At 30.3% G+C, this 21453-nt stretch overlaps 1 protein-coding gene, 1 long non-coding RNA gene and 1 pseudogene across 2 annotated transcripts; 2 read left to right on the plus strand and 1 right to left on the minus strand.

Moving 5' to 3' along the window:
- The first annotated feature begins 11766 nt into the window (after positions 1–11766).
- LOC110631508 (50S ribosomal protein L29, chloroplastic) lies at positions 11767–15371 on the plus strand. The gene is made up of 2 exons (XM_021779361.2): positions 11767–12212; positions 15010–15371. The coding sequence occupies exons 1-2, from the start codon at positions 11886–11888 to the stop codon at positions 15181–15183; spliced, it is 501 nt and encodes a 166-aa protein (XP_021635053.2). The 5' UTR covers positions 11767–11885; the 3' UTR covers positions 15184–15371.
- Positions 15356–16497, minus strand: LOC131183765 (uncharacterized). The gene is made up of 2 exons (XR_009151785.1): positions 16181–16497; positions 15356–16047 (listed from the first exon to the last, which is right to left on the minus strand). It is a non-coding gene; the product is annotated as an uncharacterized LOC131183765 (long non-coding RNA).
- LOC110631490 (tubulin-folding cofactor C-like) lies at positions 15669–21453 on the plus strand (annotated as a pseudogene).

A 21453-nucleotide genomic window follows, 5' to 3' on the forward strand; every position in this document is an offset into this window, starting at 1 on the left:
TTGGTAAATTAATAACTTAATAATGTAAAAGATAAGGGATTAATATTGATAATTCTTAAGGTTGCGTTTGGATGCATTGATTTGTATTTGAAATTTAAAATTCAAAATTTATAAATTTAAAAATATTTTATTTGGCTAATGCAAAGAATTTTAAATCTTGAATTTGAAATTTGTTGTTTGGATGGTTAATTAACCGTGTATTTGAATTTGTAATAAATTTTATTTAATTACTAAAACTTAAAGACTTAAATTATATTTTTTTAATTAACATGAAATTTTAATTAATCAAAATTTTTTTATATGAAAAATTCTTCTTTTTTTTATATATTATAGACCCATGGAATGACTTGGCATTCCAAATGATAATAATAATAATAATAATAATAATAATAATAATAATAATAATAATAATAATAATGGGAGTGTCGCTTTTGCATTCCAGAGTAACTTCTAAAACTTATCAGCGTGTCATTGATAAGGGCAAGTTGAAGCTTGCTAGTTGGAATGCTACTCAGATTTCCTTTGCAATGAGGGTAACGCTAGCCCAATCTGTGCTTGCTACTATGCCCAACTATGCCATGCAAACCCTAAACTGCCTAACTCTGATTGTAATGAGGTGGAAAAGTCCATTTGATAATTTATATGGGGATCCAACTAGGAGAAGAGAAATGTGGCTCTTGTCCCTTGGGCGAGTATTCAACAACTGAAGGCTAGGGGAGAACTTGGCTTTAAGGATTTAGTTGAACTAAATCATTCCTATTTTATGAGGCTTAGTTGGAGAATTTTGAGTAATGCTCTTGCATTGTGGGTGGATGTGATTCGTTTTAAATATAAGGTGCCTAATGTGATTTGTCCAAATGTTCAAATTGGGCTTTGGGTAATGGCTTCTTTGTGAAATTTTGGTGTGGATCATTGGGCCCTGATCGCCTCATCTCTATGAAATTGTGAGAGATGAATTGTCTACTGCAGAGAAGGAATTGGTCATTGCTAAATTTGTCTGGAAAGTCAGACTGGAATCATTTTGAAGATTGGATTCCACAAGATGAGAAGTTGTATATTGCTGTTTTCCTCCCTTCTCTTCCTTCTCAAGAGGATAATTCTACCTGTTTAGCCTCAGTCAAAATCAAGGATACTTTCTTTAAAAGCTTCGTATTCTTCTCTTATGCAAGACAATTGGAATGATCCTTGCGCTTCTTGGTTGAAGGTTTGGCATTGGAAGGGTCCACAGAGGGTAAGAATGTTCCTTTGGCTTGTCTTGAGTAATGGGTTATTGACTAATGCTGAGAGATTTTGACAGCAATTTAGTCACTCTCCTTCATGTTGTGTCTGTGGGATGGATGTTGAGAGTGGTTTGCATGTATTGCATGATTGCCCTTTCGCGAAAGCACGTCTGGCTGTTGCTTTATCCCTCCTTGGTCTGGTCTACTTTGTTGATATCTCGCTATAGCTGAAGGATTGGATTGTTATGAATTTGTACGACAACTCTTCGCTAAACCAATTTTGTTATATTCAGACGTAAAATTTTATTTTAAATAATTATTTATTTGTCTTTATATCCTTTTACAGATAAATAAATATTTATTCCATTTACTGTTATTATTAAATATAATATATAATTAGTGGCAGATATAAAAATAAATTTATATTTGACAATAATTTATTTTTTAAATATGTGAGCAAAAAATTTATCTCTTTATATATTTTTAGGAACTATATTATTTATCTCTAAAGCTAGTTTTAGATACAATTTTTTTTTAAAATTTTTAGAATTAAATAAATTTATTTATAATAATATTTTTTAACAATAGATTATTGTCTCCTTTTATTAGTTTCTCAATATCACTACCATTAACTTTAATTTAAATTAATTAAAACATAATTAAAGTATTATTTAAAATTAAAATAATCTAATTAGAAAAGATAATCACTGGTGGGCTTATTGAAGGCCCCACTTGGTTTTCTTTGTTTTTTTACATGTAACTATTTTTTTTCTTTTTTTTCATGTTATTATTTTTTGAATTCATAATTTAAAATTGCAATTTATATAGATAAAAAAATTACTGAACTATTTATAGTTAAGTATTTGAAGTATCTTTATTTAACTTTTGAAAATTTTTTTCTTAAAATTATTAATGATTAAGAATATTATATTGATTAGAACCTTTAGTCATATATCAACTTAATTAAATTGTAAGAAAAATATAATTTTTTTATTTTAATACCTACAAATATGGTAAAATAGAGGTATATATATATATAATTTTTTTTTAAAAAAATGCTTTTTTAAAACTTTTTATAATTTAATTGACACGTTATAAAATTTATTTAGATATAGTTTAATTAGTTATTAAAAATATTTTTTTACATGAGAAAGAGAAATTTTTTTTGTGACAAATTAAAAAGAAAATGGTTAATGTAACACCCCTAATTTTTGAATTTATTATTTTGTGGGTAAATATTAATATTTTATTTTATTTAAATTTTAAGAAATTATTTGAAATTTTTTGGATTTTAGAAATCGGATTGATTTTTCGAAAATATAAAACTTTAATGATTTTTAAAAATTAATTTAAAGACCACGTGGCAAAACTAAAAATATATTTGGATTCTACGAATTTTTCTAAGTTTTCTAGAATTTTTTTCTGAATTTTTGGGCCTCGTTTTTGTTTCAAGGCAGAGTAAAAATTTAAAATTTTGTATCATGAATCGGACTGGCTGAATCGAACCGGACTGGACCAGATCAGACCGATTGAATCAGACCGGCCTTTTCTTTTCTTCTTCTTCCTTTCCCAACGCGTTCCCGTCCCTCTTCCTCTCTCTCTCATTTTCTCTCTCCTCCCTCCTCACCATGCCGCGCCGCGGCCTCCCCAGCCTCTCCACCTCGCTAGCGCGCCGCCCTAGCCTTTCTCCACCGCCGGCCCGCGCTCCAACCGTTCGGAAAATGCATGCGAAGTCCTCCCCTGCACAAGCGCGGCGCCTCACATTCCTGGCCAAAATCTGGCCTATCCGGCCACCAATCGGACTGGGTCTTGTGTCAAACCTCTTCTACACCTCGAAAGCTTTCCATAGACACCAAGAACACAAAAATCCATCGAGCGGTTTTCCCAATTTTTGTTCGGAAAATTTTAGCCCATTTCGACTTGGACTAGATTTCTCGCAAACCGTGAACCCCACAAAAAAACCTAGAGTACCGAAGCGCTCCACTCGTCGAGAGCTTCGCGGCAATATAAATTTCAAAATTTTTTGACATCGTTTTTCGGTGGGTCCCACGAAACTTCTTAGTGTTTTTCCAAGCATTAAATGAGTTTAGAAAATTTCGTAAAAATTATATACTAACCCTCATGTTGTGGGCTTTGTGTAGGTACCTTCAATTCACGGAAATTCGACAGTTGCTCGGGTCTGTGAATTTCCGGCTAGACAGATAGGCTACCGAAAAAGTCTCATAATTGGGTCAAGATTTTAGCTACCCCATCGTTGTCAGACGTCCCGAGCGCGTTCCCGAGGTCGGAATCGGCATAGGTAAACCCGAACCTTGCTTTTTCTTAATTTTCTAGTGCTTGAATGTGATTAAAAATCCATAAAATATTCGTGGTGGCTCAGAAAATTATAATTCATTTTGCATTAGCTTAGTAATAATGCTAAGGACCGCGGGGTAAAATTTTAGAATTTTTAGAACTCATTTGGGTAGTTTTTGCAAAAGGGTCAATTATAAGGAATAAACTATAATTTTATATATTGTGATTGATGACTGTTTGGATGGACCCAGGAGGGGCTGTGTGATGTGATTGAGTTGTGGGTGAATGGTTTGTGGATATAGAAGTGCGTTTTAAACCCATTTGCAGGTTGAATAGGTTCTAGGTATAAGGGAGACTTTGCTGGATTTTTAGCATAACTTAGGACATCTTTGGTCTTTTCTTAGTTTGTATTGAGTCAAATTTATTAAATAATTATGATAAAAATTGTCAGGTGAGTCGGGACAGCCTTCCTCCTCCTTACCGCCACAAAGGATCATGTTAAGTCTGTGAGTAAAATATTAATTTTAATTGTAATTTCGATATTATTATATGTTCAAGCATGCCCATGTATCACTTATAAATATATATTTATGTAGTTAAACTCTAGGCACGTTTTATGTTGCATTCACAACTGTTAAAGTGCCATGGATGTTATTGTGGTAATTTGGAGCAGTGTGCGTGCGTTGGCGTGCGTGTGGTATGGTGCTGGATATGGACAGGATGGGTAGACACAGCTTGAGATCTTCGCTGGGACCGAATCCTTCGGGGTTGACACGGCTTGAGTTCTTCGTTGGGACCCCGTATTTGGTTTATTAAGTGAAAGTCCGGCTTGAGATCTTCACTGGCAGAGGTTGGATTAAGAGGGCTGTATAGGGGATCAGCTCCCATATATGTATTGTTTGACATTATCGGGTGTGTAAGTGTTCCAAATTGCTTTTTTGATGTGATTTATATGAAATTTATGACGGTGTTGCATTTCACTCCACATGATGTATTAGCTTTAGATAGCTATAGAGATTATGGTTAAAATTGATATTTTACTCTCTGAGTCGAACGCTCACTCCTGTTTATTATTTTTTCCAGGCTACAAGAGGATTATTGTTGTGGTTAACCTGCTTTTCTTCTTCGCAGGTCGTTTATTAATGTTTGTATAATTTTTTTAACTCCTAGAATTTCCGCATATGTTAGAAATATTTATTTGATTGGGTCTGTAAACTTATTAAAAGCATGTATGGTTGGATTTGATGAGGGAGCCGAGCTTCCATTTATTTTTATGACATTTGATTATATTGAGGATGAGTTGAGTTCCCCAAATGATTATATATTGTGTTTACAGGTAGGGTGAGTCAAAAACTCTCCGTTAAATGGTCCATTTTATGATCGGACTCTGTCCGGTTGAATTCTTGAAATTGGGCCCAAATAGGCCTTAGAGTTTGGTTTAGGAATAATTAGGCTACTACGGGCCTCGGGGGCTTTAGGCTGGCCCCGGTTCTAGTGCCGGTCCGGCTCATAGGTTGGATCGTGACAGTTAAAACTTTTTATATAAATGAAATTAACCTTAATAAATTAGAAACAAATAATATAATATTTAAAGATTAATAAATTTTTATCTCAAAAAGTTCATTATTAGAAACAGATAATATAACATTTAAAGACTAATAAGTTTTTACTCTAAAAATTTATTAATTATTAAAAACAAATAATATATCATTTAGAGACAAATATGTTTTCTAACTCAAAAAATTTATTATTAAGAATAAATAATATAATATTTAAAAATTAATAAAATTTTATAATATTTAAAAATTAATAAAATTTTACTTCAAATAATAGTTATTAATATAAAATATCTTATTTGTCTCTAGAAGACCATATTGTAGTGGTGTTTTCATTAATGTGATGGTTTGTCCTCTGTTGTTTGGTGTTTTCCTGCTGGTTGATATGGAAACGCAGGAATGAGATTATCTTTAAATTGGAGTATAAGGGCAGTGAGCAAGCTTGTCCTCTCTTTCAATTATTACTAAGCTCATGCCGGCGGAGATTTTTAGAAGTCGAGGTGAGCACCTTGTTTGTTGTCCCCCCCTCCGCCCTCCTCGATTCTTGGTTCAAAGTTAACTCTGATGGTGCCTTTAGTTCTTATGCAGGCCTTGCCTTTGGTGGGGGGTTGGTTAGGGACAGTTTAAGTAATTGGGTGCGTGGGTCTATCTTAAAAATCTAGGGAAATGTTTGATTGTTCAACTGAATTATGGGCGGCCTTCCAAGGCTTAAAGCTGGTTAAAGATTTGGGGTTAAATCAGGTAATTCTTGAGTATGACAATGAAGAGGTAGTTTCAATGATCTGCGGCACTTCTCCTCCTCCTGGTAATTGCGTGTCTTTGATTAATTCCATTCAGTCCTTGATGAGAAATGGAGGGAAGGTCAGGGCTGTTCATAACTTCAGAGAGGCATACTTTCCTGCTGATTGGCTGGCCAACCAAGCAAAGGACTTTCAGCCGGGATCTCATTTTCTTCCTGCTTCGGCTGATGGTTTGCAGTCTCATGTATAATTTGTTAGTTTTGGATTTTTTTTTTCTTTATATAGTTTTGGGTTTTTTTCTCTTTATTACCCAAAAAAGATAATAATAATCCAATTCTAAATCAATCAAATTTCTATAAATTTTTATATTTAAACTTGTTTGACAATTTCAAAACCATAAAAATTAATAAAAAGTACTAAATGCAATTATTATAGAGATGAAATTCTATCCAATCATTTTTCTCTCTTGATCAGGAAGAGATTTAAGTAAATAAAATTGTTCTTAATTAGCCCATTAGATTTCGAACTGCATCAAAGATTTCCACTTGATGAAGTTCAAGAATTTATGAAACTGCATCATGGAAACTCAAGATTCTTCTCATTTGTTAAATATTCTTTAAATGAGTGAGCTATTTTCATTACTGCATCAGCTAAAGGTTTTTTCAAGATGTGATCTTGAACTATCTAGCTTATCCGAAGTGACTTTAGACTGCATTTCATTACCTTCTTGCTCCATTGCCCCAACAACATCATGAAAAGTTCTCTATGCCATCTCCTTGTGGCTCTATCACTTCCACACATAGAATTAGGGGTGAGCAATCGGTTCAAACTGAATCGAATCGAATCGAATTAAATTATAAAAATCGAACCGTCAATTTTAGAAACCGAAATAGGTGAAAAATTGAATCGAACCGAACCGCTTTATTTCAGTTCGGTTCGGTTTAAACTGATCGGTTTGATTTTTTATTGATTTTTTAATTTAGACTTGATTTTCAAGTTATTTGGTCTAATTTTAACTTTGGTTTGAACCTAATAACCATTAATCAATGAAATTAAACAATTAATATATATAAATTAAATATAATTCATAAATTTTCCATAAAAATAAATTAATTCAAAAATCGATTCGATTCGATTTGACTATATAAATCACTATTCAGTTCGGTTCGATTTAACTGATTTTTTTCTCTTCAAAATAGAACCGAACCGAAATAACCGAAATTTTTATAAATTAAAACCGAATCGAACCGATTAAATTTTAAAATCGAACCGATTGAACCGAATTGACTCTATTCAATTCGATTTTTCAATTTGAACCGAATTCTGCTCAGCCCTACATAGAATAGTAATATCATCTCAATTATCAATCACTTTATTTTGATAATCACATACAATATCATCCCATCAAATCTTAGCAATTGAAAGACAAATAAATCATACCAATTATTTTTAAATTTTTTTAAAATATATATTTTTTATTATTTTAAAAATAAAATAATAATTTATTTATTAATAAAAAAATTTTAACATCATTAACTGATATAATTAATTAATTATGAATTAATTGAATCCATTTTAAGATTTAAATGACTTATTTAACTATAAATTTTTATTAAGGACTAATTTAACTATTCAAGAAAAGTTAAAGGGTCAAAATTCTTTTTTTTTTTTTTTTTTTTACAAGAGCAAAATGTTATGAAAGTATTAATGCGTTTCAAGTGTAAAACAACTATTTATTATTTAAAATTAGTTTTCATTTTTTTATTAAAAGAAAATAAAACATGCATTTTCTTTTTTTTTTATTTTAAAAATTAAGAAATTAATTAAATTTTAAATCATTCAAAATAAATTAATATTAAACATATTTAGAAACTTATTTTGCTTATGTATTATTCATATACTTTATAATAATAAGAATTAATTTTTAATAAATTTTTATTAATTAATTATTTAATTTGATTTATAAAAAATTGTAGTTTACTTAATTAGAAAATACTATTTTTCTTGTTGTCCCGTGTAACTCACGTTGTTATTCTCGTTATACATATTTATAATTTAATTTTTTATATATAATTTTTTGTTTATTTATATATATATAATATAATATTATCATAGTATTATAAATATTATATCTAATTATTTAAATTAAAATATTAATTTTAAGGTTATTTTAAATAATTTTAAAGATAAAAATATTTATTAATTTAAATCTATTATATTTTTATTCCATCATATATTTTTAACGAAGGTTATGTGTTATATTATTAATATGTAATATTATCTTAATTATAAACTTAAACGTAATATAATAACAAAATGATATAAAAAGAAGTTTTAAAAATATAAATGAGTAAAAATGTTTAAAAATTAAAATAAATTAATAATAAATGAAAGTTAGTTCATTGAATTAAATTTGTTTAAATTTTGTTATTTTACTTAAAAAAAGTTTAATTTGCATATTTTTTTTCATAATTTATAATAATATTAATATGCATAATGAGGTTGCATAGCTAGATTAATATGTAAAAAATTACTTATAAAATTAGAAAATATAAAAATTTTTACAATGTATTTTGTAGTTTATGGTATTATCATTACAAAATTTTTATTTTTATTATATTAATATCTTGAAATTTTATATTGTCATATTATTTAATGCAAATAATTTTAAAATTTATTTAATATATTAATTATTTAATATATTTATAAGTATTTTTTTAAATTATAAATTATATTATATATGTTATAAATATAGTATAGATTAAAATATAAATATAAATTTAATCAGATATTTTTAATTATTTCATACAATAATACTCTCAAGTAGTTAAATTGTTTTTTTCCCCTTTTCTTTTCATATCTTCCTCTTGTTTTTATTATTTTAATAATTTAAAATATAACAACTTAAAATAAATATTGAGAGAAACATAAAATTTCACATAAATATATAAAAAAATATAATTAGTTTTTCTTATAATCTCATAATCTAAATCAACAACTTAGCTAAGATTGTAATAAATTAAAAAATAAAAAAATATATATTCATGCGTATGAGGATATTAACAAATTATAATTAATAATCTATATTTAAACTAAGTAAACCTAAGAAAATTAAAATTTCATACAATTATATATGCATTTTTTTATATAAAAATGATATTAATCATTCCAAATATTATTTATATCAATAAATATAAAGTTATAATTCTATTCAATGACAAATTTTTTATTTGTTTCAAATTTGTAGCTATTTTTTAGAATATTAGTAATTGATAACTTTTATATTTACGCACTATATTTTTTGTAGTAAGACTCAATCTTAATTATCTTTGACTTATAATGTGATTTTTTTTTTTGGCTTTATTCACTATATTTTTGTGTCTTTTTTCCTCCAACAGGTAAAATTTACTTATAAGTTTTTAAAATTTTTGAGTTTTTGTATGCCACAGTTGTTATTCTTATAAGGGCAGTCACATCTATCTTAACTATTCAATGTACAAGGATATCAATTTCATTTAGGGATAACAACTGGCCGTATATTTGTGAGTATCCGATATTCGATTGAATCCAAATAGGATGAGTTTGAATAATATATAATCGCCTTTATGATGGGTTAGATTTAAGAAACAATACTCATATTAAGTTTGAATTATGTTCAAATTTTGCATATTAGGTATATATATCTGTTTATATAAATAATTAATTAAATATGAAATATATTTTTTATAATAATATTTATAAATTTTTATATATTATATTTTAAACAAATAAAATTTAAATATTTTATAGAATTATTAACTTTTTAAAATATAAAATATAAATTATAAATAAAAAAATTATATAGATTATTAATTAACAATATATAAAATTAAATGAGTTATGGTATTTCCCGGTAATAATAATCAGGTTTCAAATGAGTTCATGTAGTTGAAGATAAATTTTAATTAGGTTTGAGATGAGTTCGAGTATTGAGAATATTAATCAAATTAAGGTATTTTTCAAAAATACCCTACTTGCATTCATAATTTCATTTGATATTGGTAATAATAATAAAATCTTAGTGATCACATTTACGTGCCACTGTGCAACTATCTTCATAAGAATAAGATATTTGAAATGCAAAAATTCAAAGAATTTAACAACTTATAAATAGATTTTGCCCATTAAAAAAAACACTGAAAAAGAAAAAAGAATCATATTATATGCCAAGGTTAATTAGGATTAGGTTTTATTGCGTAAAATGAAGTGTTTAAATGTAAAAATTTATCCATTACTAATATTTTTCAAGGAAAAAAGCTATAAATTTATAATAAATAAGATATTTGACATTAAATAGGATTAGAATTTCATATTTAATGATATAAATATAAATTTTTTATTTAATTTTTAATAATAATTTTATAATTATATTAATTAAATAGTTAAATTTTTAATTGTAATTTTATAATTTAATATTATAAATTTATATATATTTAGAACAATTTATAAAATAAATTAGTGAAAGTAAAATTAATGTTTAAGATTGTTTATTAATTTTATTTATAATAAATTAAATAATTTAAATGAATTTATAATACTTATAGAATTAAGAATATAACATTATAATATTATTTATAGTGTAAGTAAAATTACTATTAAAATAATATTATAATTTCAATTTACATTAATTATAGTTAATAATAGATAAGTCAACACTAAAAGTTATTAGTGATGAAGTTTTATAGAATAACTTCTTATTGTTAAAAGTATTAGTGATAAATAAGTCGTTGCTAAAAAATTTTAGTGACGGATCCGATGTCGTGAAAGTAATTAATAACGAATTAATTTAAATTAACGATGGAATTTCATTGCTAATATATTATTAGCGACTAATATATAAATATGTTACCATAAATATGTTTTTATTGGTATTTTCATAAAAAATATAATTCATGAAGGGTATTTTTGGTAAATTTAATATCTCCCCTAATATATTTATATATATTATAGACTAAAAATAGGATTTTTATTATAAAGAAAAATAATTTAAAATTGTTTTTCAAATTTTAATTAAATTTTGAAATACTAAAAAAAAAAATTAGAGATTCAAAACAATTTTTTGCTTTCTATCTTTATATTTTAAGAAAATTGTAGTTTTCATTTTTCATGAAAATATGGAGAAAACAGGAAATGCATTCACGTTAATAATAGAAAAATTTTTTAATTCAAAAATTAAAAAAATATTTATATCTTTCATAATTAAAAAAATAAAATATTATAAAATATATTTAAAAACTAATTTTATTTTTAATATTTTTTTTATATGTGTTATTAATTTATTTTATAGTAATACAATTAATTTTTTTTATTGTAACTAGATATTTTTCTAATAAATTATCCTAAATTTTTACAAGTGAAAATATCCTAATTTTCTAGTTTTGCACTAAAAAAATTTTCAAAATTTCATTTAGAAAAATAATACATGCAAATATAAAAATTTAATTTTTAAATTAAAAAAAGAAAATTATCCTGATTTTTTAGCAGTAAAACAAACTTTAAGTCTTTACATATTTACATATTATTTTAGTGCTAAATCTTATTTTAATTAATTATTAGTAATCAATGTTTCCATCATCTATTAATATTTTTAAGATTTCTAAAAAAATATAGTGATTTTTATATTTCATCTTTTATTAACTTTTTAATAAAATGTGATATTAGTTGTAATTTTATATATTTTTAACCAAAATGATTTAAAAAAAGAAAAATGATAATTTTAAGGATATAAAAAGAAGAATGTGTGGAAAATTTTAAGTTGATATGACATTAATTAACAATTATGTTTTTTAATACTATAAATAATTGAAGGGGATTATATTATTAATGGGCAAATTAAGCTAGAAAAAGAAAAAAAAAAAAGCTCACCAAATGTATTTCTCTCAAAAGTTAGGGGCGAAATTTAAATTTTCAATAACAAAAGGTGAAAAGTGAAAACGCAGAGAAATAATTTCTCAGAGAGAAGGGCCAAGGGCCTTATCTACTTCTTCGGCTAGAACACTCACAGCATCTGAGAAAAGTCACACGGAAAACCAGCCATGTTCAATCTTTCCACTGCAATTGTCCTTCCCAAATCCTTATCTACATTCCCCAGATCTAGCTTCTCCGGCTTCCAAATCCGCCACACATGTCCCCTCCCAATTTCGGTACCTGCCAAAATGACGCGGTCTTTTTCTGGAAACTCGCTCCCCTCGGTTGTAATGATGGCGAAGAGAGAAGAAGAAATGAAGGAAATCAGGGGTATGTCCACTGAGCAAATTAATGAGGAGGTGGTTGATCTTAAAGGCGAACTCTTCATGCTTCGGCTTCAGAAATCGGCACGCAATGAGTTCAAGTCTAGCGAGTTCCGCCGCATGCGCAAAAGGGTATGCTTTCCATTTCTCCGTTTTTGCCTTTGTTTTTCTTTTTTCAGTTAATTTTCGTTAAATGGAAAAAAAATCTGTTCTGGGTTTATTCTAATTTTCTCCGAGGCACGGATTACTAATTGCAGCAAGAGTGGTTGTTGATGGGTTCTGTTCTTGCCTTCTTTGAAATAATTTCCATTACACTGATAGTACTGTGAACACACGTTGCAATACATGTACAGGGGATTATTAATGTAGGTGGGAGATGCTTTTGGCTTTCGATGTGATGTTGATAGACATGGCTTTTGGTTTTCAATATAATGCTGAAGCCTGTATGTTTGGTGTTTTAGTTGAAGTTTCTATGCGATTAGTTGTCTAGTAGTTATGCCATGATCAATGGCTAAATTTATGGTTGGGATAACCAATAATGAGTCATGAGTATTATGGAATTGGATAACCACTGATACTACCACCACTAATCATGCTACCACCACTGCTTCTACTCACCACTGCCACCACCACTACCACCGCTACCATGGCCATCACCATCATCTTATCCTATTACCACCAATCGCTATCACCACCAATTGCTCTCACCGTCGACCACAGCTATCATCGCTGAGCTATTGTCACCTCTACTACCGTTCCAACACTACCTACCTTACCACCACTACCATCAACTACCTACCGCTGTCGCTATAATCACTACCACTTGACCACAAATCATGGCAACTATTACCACTTATTTAACATTATAAATAAATTAAATATTAAAATAAAAATTATCATTATATTAGAAATGTAATGATAATTAAATTTTATTATAATTTCTTGATTGTATTATATAATTGATTATACTGTATTACATTATGTTTTACTAAACTTAACCTTAGAACAATAAAAATGTAGAACCAAATTAACCTTAAAACAACAAAAATGCAGAACAGATATTGTATGTTTTAGTTTTTCATTCAAATCAACCCTCTCAATGTTGTGATAATGCTTAAAACTTCATAAATGCATAAAATTGTGAAGCGCAATGGTGGAGTCAGAAATTTTGATGATTGTGGACATCAAAAAGGAGAGAGGAGGATTTTTTTTTATTTTTTAAAGGAGATAAATAATCTTTTCTTTTTTGCAATGCTAGTTTTGAACCTAAATTGTGCCAAAGAAAAAGACCACAAATTTTATCATTATTGAGAGAATAGATTGCTCTTGTGCTTTTGTATTTGGGATCAACGTGAAGTTTTAAAAATTATAATTACTATCTCACTAATATTTTTTCTCATCAAATTTTATCAACACTTTAAAATATACATTGATGATTAATCCCATTTAAGCAAAAAAAAAAAAAAAAGAAAAAAACAGAAAAGAAATATAGGGATCCCAAAAGGTAAAATTCTGTGAGAGTATATTGAAACAAATATTTTTGTACTATATCTAAATTGAAGTGAACTCTTTTTTCTTGAACATTTGAATGAGGACAATTGCACCACTATACAAAGCTCTAATTCTTTTTTCTATTACCTTTCTGTCATTTATTCTGTTGTTAACTCTGTATACCTGCTTGTAAATTCTGTGCTAATTGTATTTCATAATATTGCAATAAGTAAAGCATAAGATCATAGCTTTATTGGTATTTTGTTACTTGTAATTTTTCTTGATATAGACATCTTTTGCCTAAGGCTTATGTTGTTGTTGTATAGACATCTTTTGCCAATGGTTTGGATTTCAATTTCTGTTTTCAATTAAAGATCCAATTTCTGTTTCAGATCTTTTGAGGTGTTGTGTTTGGTTGCATATCTTTATCTTGATCCGGCCCTAGAATGATGCCACATTCCAGCATCTGTGCTGTTAAATTGCTATGCTAATATATAGGGAACTTCTTCGTCTTCTCTTTTTTCTCCCCCTCTCCTCTCTCTCTAACATCTAAAGAATGATCTCAGATACACTGACAAGTTCTGATGCGTGTACCCAAAACAAGTGCTAGGGCATGCATCTTATCCAATCAGGAGCGCAAAGTAGTTTATGGCATGTCAGTGATGTCACAACATATATAAGGTTAATTTTTTAGCCATCTAAACTCTAAAGCAATTTGAGTATAATACTTTGCATGCCTAGAGGGCCACTGGAGATTAAGGGTGATGAGGTTTTGGTTTTGGGTAAGGCTGTGCAGAGAGACAGGGAAGGGCCCAAATGATGCTATATGAGGAAATTACTAGATTACTTACAGTTAAATGATATCTCTATGTACTGCAAATTGGCAAAATATGGGATTGATGCGGCAACTATAAGTTGGAAAGAATCAAATGATGTTCTGATGACTTCATTTTACTTCTTTTGAAGAAGGGGATGGGGGCAATGATTGGACTATCCAACTCCACAATGATGCTTCTGAGTATCAATTTAAAAGCATGCCATTAGTGATGTATTTTTAACGGTCTGTCTGCCTTAAAAATAAGCTACGATTTGATTGTATGCTATGTTCCCTGCAAACCACTAGTGGATTGTTGGAACTTGGACTATCTTCAAAGTGGCAAGGTAGCAGCTGTAATGTTTTAGTTGTTATCTTTCTTTGTGACTTAGAGAAGTCAGCTACTTTGATTCTTTATGTTTTAACTTCGACTTCCCTAATCCCATTTTTCTATTCTTGCCTATTCCTCTTTCAACAATTTATCACTTGGTTTATTAGCAGCAAAATTCATACTCACATGTTTAACTTTGTTGCTGTGAAGGTTGTTATGGATACTTCACCTTGTGTATACCAGTGGCCCATTGGTCATATTATTGTATTGATGAGCGTTTCTATTGATAACAGATTGCTCGTATGCTTACTGTTAAACGGGAAAGAGAGATTGATGAGGGGATCAACAAGAGGTTGTCAAGAAAGTTTGATCGGCAATGGAAGAAAAGCATTGTTGTGAGGCCACCTCCATCTTTGAAGAAGATGCAAGAGGAAGAAGCAGCTGCAGAAGCTGAGAAATCTGCATGAGCCAATATATATAATTATGCATATCTCAATGAACATATTTTAGTTTCATGATATGTAATGCTTCCTAGATCATTGATTAGTTTTTTTGTTAACTATTGTTTTCAAAGTATTGGGGGTAGTGGGGTTGTTATTGGTCTAATTTGAATCCTAGCTTACACTCTGGCAGTACTAATTCTGTGTTACTGTTCCTTGTTTTCGCCTTTAATTTAGGGAAAAAAAAATCCACTTGTTTTTGTTTCTATGTATCCGATACCTACTTTAGAAAATTTTGGGCCAGTTTCAAGACACAACAGGTACCAAAACGCTGTCGTTCGACCCACTCATCAACCATTTAAACGCGATCAAATTCATCATTCCTTGATTCCTTACTACAAGCTCCCGCCTAGCTGGTGACAAGAACAGCAAGAAGAACAGGCGACAGCACCACGATCTCTCCACCTCCAACCAAACCCCTAGACCTTACCTTTCATAAAAAGCACCAAGCAATGCTCGATCGCCTCTCTAAGCGGCACCAAACACGCACCAAATCCTCCTCCTCCACCACTGATTCCGCCACCCCTTTCCTCTCCAATTTCTCCGACTCCCAACGCTCAATTGAGTCCCTACTTGCCGAGTCATCGAAACTTGCCACCACCTATGCCACTCGCCTGAAATCTCATCTCATCGATATTTCCTCCTCTATGTCCTCCCTCGAACGACTTGTCACCGAGAACTCCTACTTTCTTCCTTCCTACGAGCTCTGCTCCTCTCTCAAAACCGTCTCGGAACTTAAGCAGTCTCTCGATAGTCTGAACGCCGTGCTTGTACCGAAGAAGAAATTCTCATTTAATAACAAATCTACTAGCAAATCTCCGCTCTCTGAACCTAAAGAAACCGAAATGACAAAATCAGAGGCACCAAAACGAACTCTCAAAGTTAGGGATTTGCCAGGAACTAGAAACAAAGAAAATGAGATCTTAACAAAGAATTTCAGAGGCTCAGAGATCGGCGAATTCACCTTATTGGATTTGGATTCATCCGAAGAGAGGTTAATCGGTTGCGTTAATGCGCTTTTCATTAATCGATTAAGGAGTTGCAGAGTTCACGCGGACCAGTGATGGGTTCAATTTTGATGGAGGAGATTGAAAACTACGTTTTTGTGTTGGCTTCACTGATGATAACGATACATTTCGCGAAAGGAAGTGATTTATCTAAGAGTAAGGAGCAGACCAATAATTGAGGACTGTGTAGGGATTAGATTCGTGCCTTACTGTTTGAGGTGAGAAGGGATTGAGGACGATATGAAGGAGGCCGCTTTGGCGTAGGACACTGGCAATTGGTGCAACGCTGATGATTTCAAGTGGTTGACGGCTGTGCAGTCGCCCATTTGGTCTGTTTTGGCGCAAAGTGAGAGGGTCGGAGCAATTGTGCTCAAGGATTTCGGAAACAGGAATGGAGCGAGTTAGGGGCTAGGAAGTGGTGAAAGTTTTGTTCAGATATGCAAATTTTGAGTGCAGGTAACTTAATTTTTTTTTTCTTTTTAATTATTATGCTACTGATCTTGTGTGGATGTTTTGATCAATGTGTTATTAGATTTTGAATGAAAGCGAAGTGGTATTTTGTGGTTATGTTTTAGCTTTTGGTGGCGGATGGAATAACTATTTCAAATTTATTTTTGACAAGTGCATTGAATGACCACGGGTCATATTTTAAATATATTAGTCGTTGTGAAGGGATGGCAACGGGTTGCAGGCACTGACCCATTATCTGAATGTTTGGATTTTATACGTTGAGTGTATGATATCTGTTTATATATAAATAATTAAATAAATATAAAATTTATATTTTTCCGTAATAAAACTTATAAATTTTTATTTATTATATTTTAAATAAATAGAATTTAAATATTTTATGAAATTATTAAAATTTTAAAATGTAAGCTATTAACAAATTTTTTTTAAATTATTAATTAAAATATATCAAATTAAAGGGGTTTAGGTATTTTTCAATAATAATGATTTGTTTAAGATGGGTTTTAGTTGAAGTGTTTGAGAGGAGTTCAGCAGTTGAGAATAAATATTAATCAGATTTGGGATGAATTTAGATATAGAAAGTATTAATTGGGTCCAAGTTGAAAAAGGTAATTTTCATGGGTACCTATACATTATTCTCGCATTTTGCTATTCGAATTGATTCATGCCTCAGCTTTGAATGTTCATGTTGAACCCATAGAAATGTTGGTTAAATGAAGAATAATGGCCGGCAGCCTTAGATGGCCTCTAAGCATGGACCTTCTTTCCCCCTCAATCCTCACTTATTGCAAATTTTCTTTATCCCAATCTGAAGTAGATTCATAGAGAGCTTCCTAAAGAGATACTCATTGCTCATATTTTAGAGGGTGGAGGCCTGACTTCATCTTTTGGTCAATGTTTTTGGAGCTGCATTCATGGGGATTATAAAGGTTACGTTTTGAGTGAAGTTTGTACAGTAGAGGCATTCCATAACTGATATGAAATGAAGCTTGCGGGGTTATGTTTTATTCGAAATTTCTGAAAACAGGTTGGGAGATTGCTTTCAGATATGGCAACATTGATATTTTGCTATTCAATTTGGAGATTTTGACTGTTTGAGAAGATTGTAATTTTTCACGTAAACCTTGTGGTCGTTGGGATCTTAAACTGCAGAGAGATGAAATTGATAATGCATTTCTGAAGTCAACGAAGTTGTTTGAATGCTTATAGATTGTTGTGAATCAGATATTGGTCCCATAATTAAATTATTTTTCTAATCTGGTTAGGCAATTTTTTGAACTGGAAAATTTAAATAATCATACTGTTATTTTCTTGAAAGTTATATTCAATTTGATTCTGCAATTGGGTTAACTTGTATCTTATATCATTATCTTTTTCATCATCCTCAAGCCTATGTGAGAACTAAGAACATTGTAATAACAGCAGCTTGAATGGCTTGAATAAATAGAAAAATAAGAGAAAAGCAAACTTGGTGTGTATCATTTTCTCTTCTCAATTTACTGGTAAAGTCAATCAGACAGATTGGATGTTTGACTGCTTTTTATGTTGTAATGTTTCCAAGTTTTATCATGTTCAGCTCATGCTTGTGTTCGGAGATTGATCTATTTACTTCAACAAGGAGCGACAGGTGTTTCATCACTGCCTAGTTTGATGAGTATATGTATTGATATCACATCGTGATAGTTTGTTGCAATTTGTTGAAAAGGAAGCATCTATTGCATTCTATATTAACAAAAAGTTTCACACTATTGGAATAGTGGTTTGGTGTTTGCAAGAGTAAGGGACCAGTACATGAAGGGCATATTTGGAACGTGCAATTGAATGTAATCAAATAAAAAATCCAATTGAACAATGAACTGAAACTTCATTCCATTATACTCCATTATGGCTAACCAAACAGTTTAGGAACAACCTCCTAACCCTGCAAATGCATTTGAGGTTAAGAATGCTAAGAATTGAATAATTGCTTGTTTCACAGATATTATCTCTTATGGAAGTTGAAGTTTGTTGTTAGAATACCAATGGGAATGGGGATTTTGCAGTTCTTGTTCTTATATGTGCATTGTACATTAGCTCACACATAGATCTAGTTTGCACAATTTATGTTGGTTTCAGTTATGTTATGAAATTTGTGTTGCTATTGGTTTTCTTTGTGCTCAAATGATGAAATCTAGATTTTAGTAATAAGAATTCCAAAATAGTTAAATAATTCAAACAATTTTTTCCAATACCATCTAAAAGGGTGTTTTTTTCTGAAATGCAGATTTGAACCTGAACAACAAATTTGTTCATAATTTTTTACAACTTACAAGACAAGAATGTACATTAATTTGATGATTTTTTTTTTTTTAAATTATCCATTGATATTTTTCCTTTGTAGTTGCAAATCCAAATCTTAGTTTTGACACTAAATCAATACCTTGACGTTTATAGTTCAATTGAGCCACTGAAAAGTCATCAGAATACACATTCGGCCAACCCAGATTTTTACTCTTAGTCTCTCTCTTTTGCACACACACTCAAGCATTTATGTGCACTTCATGTTAGATGTTCTGAGTTGAAGAGAAGATGGGCTTCGAATCTATAGCTCCGGTACCATGCCAATTGCAAAGCTAGACTCTTGATCCCACTGCAGCTTTTGGACTTTGCAGAGAACCGCTGGCTGACAAAAGTTAAAAAGTTTTTTTTGCCATCTTGCCATAAGATGAGCTAGACACCCTCAGTGGTGAATATTACGATCATTTTTTTGAAGCCTGTGATTTACCGGTCAATCAACACCATTGGTTCTGGAAGCTCCTCTCCTTGGGTTGTTGTGCAAAATTTAGAGTTGTAGAATGCTGCAGGAGTGAATATGTTCTTGAGTGAAACTATCCCCAGAATGATGAATTTGGTGATTCATGCTTTTGTGTAAAATCAAATGTCAAACTGAATTTGTGATTTTTCATGGAATGCAAAATTCAAATCTTTTGTTAAACGACTTTAATGTTGGTACTTGATTGTATAACACTGGTAGCTGGCAATGCAACCTCCATTTTGTCTTCAACTACTATTCATTATGTCTCCATGCTGTGGGAAACATGTGCCACTCGTTCACTGGAGCTGGAAGATGATCAAGTATGGATCTTTCTTTAGCAGGAAATTCTTTTATAAGCATCCTACAAATCTTTGTAAGATTTATTATGAAGATAGGCATTTTGTCTGTTCTCGAGCACAGGTATCTCATCTGCCTGATTTTCTAACTGTTCTGGTGCTTGCTAGGCTGTTGATTTTATTTTACGGATCATATATGTAGTAGTTCTGACCAATTGACCATTTGATGATATCTCCTGTGTCTTTATTGTTGGCCATTGGTCTAATAGATGGAATCTTGCCAGTTTTCGATAATCATTCCAATTTAAAAATGGGTTGTCAGAAGGTGGTAATTTTCTTCTTCGTTTAGTTTTTTTTGAAGGTTTCACTTAGTGCTGGTATATAAAGATGAAAATTGCATCTTTTGGATTTTGTCAAGCGTTTAGTGATTGCTCTTCCAATATTGTCAAAGTTGAACTGGCAATAGGAACATTTTCAGTTATTCTCACCAGCAAAAGTCCTTGTTTTTTCTTTGTCTGTTTTATTCTATCTATCACCTACTAAGTTTAAAAGTCATGCCATGGTATCTTGCACCGATTTTTCCAACTTGCCAGCATAACAATAGTTGTTGACTAGTTTCTTAAAGTGTGTTTTTTTATGAACTCTTAAAAATATATATGTCGGTCTTGTTTTTCAGTATTGCGGTGTTCAGATTTCTGTAAAAGTATTCATCAAATTTTGCAGCACTATATATTTACAATGAAGTAATATTTTCCATACTTCTGGTTTACACCAGTTAGATTCTACTACTCACAAGAAGTTTTTGTTTAGGACCCACATCTGTATCGTGAATTTTATGAGACGGAGGGAATATTTCATAATTTCACTCATATGGGAAACTTTAAGCAACTTTTATATTTAAATAATTTAGTGAGATTTTTTTGATATAAAGCTGAATATTTTAGTTTGAGAGCATGAAACAATTGATGTGGAATTGGTTTCAAACAGAACTTCATGATGAAAAATGATCTATATAGACAATGTCAACTAGTTTGGGATGAGGTTTAGTTGTTGTTATTGTAGTTGTTGTAACATGAAACAATTGAGATTAAGCTGAAAGCTTAGGAAACTTCTCCTAGCATAAAAGTTTGTAGCTGTGCTATCATGCTAGCTTAGCTTTGTCAATTCTACAATGTTTTCTAATTCTACCTACCAACTCCCATTATGTGATCTACAGTTTTGCCCACAGAATTTTTTTTTTTCAAGCTTTGACTTGATTCTCTTTGATTAGGCCTAGCCAGCTTATATATTTCAGAATAGAATCTTAATGATATACTTCTTTCCATCACCATCTCCAACCATGTGACCTAATTTTCCTGTACAATTATTGAACTTTTGACTTCATTCGCATGCTTTTGATCCCACAATGAAAATCAACAGGCGTGGATGTTGCCTCTCTCAAAACTGGTCTTCTTCAGGAAACTCAGTTGCAAGCGTATGCTGATTATAAAGTTTTCCTAAAATGTCTTTATTGATCAATTTTGCACCTTTTCTCTTCTGATATCCAATTGAGTGGTACAGAGACCAAGACGATTGCCAAGGTATGTATTTCCTATCATTTTGCCGTTGTTAATAATTCAATATTTGTAAATTATTATTTTATAATGGAAATGCTGCAAGATTCAAGTGA

The sequence above is a fragment of the Hevea brasiliensis genome, chromosome 10 (genome assembly GCF_030052815.1).
Source record: "Hevea brasiliensis isolate MT/VB/25A 57/8 chromosome 10, ASM3005281v1, whole genome shotgun sequence".
Classification (NCBI taxonomy): domain Eukaryota; kingdom Viridiplantae; phylum Streptophyta; class Magnoliopsida; order Malpighiales; family Euphorbiaceae; genus Hevea; species Hevea brasiliensis.

What these genes read in the sequence shown, in the direction of transcription:
- LOC110631508 (XM_021779361.2), top strand. Translation starts at nt 11,886, where the DNA reads ATGTTCAATCTTTCCACTGCAATTGTCCTTCCCAAATCCTTATCTACA. An exon ending in TCCGCCGCATGCGCAAAAGG is followed by an intron (nt 12,213 to 15,009) that starts GTATGCTTTCCA and finishes TATTGATAACAG; the next exon opens with ATTGCTCGTATGCTTACTGT.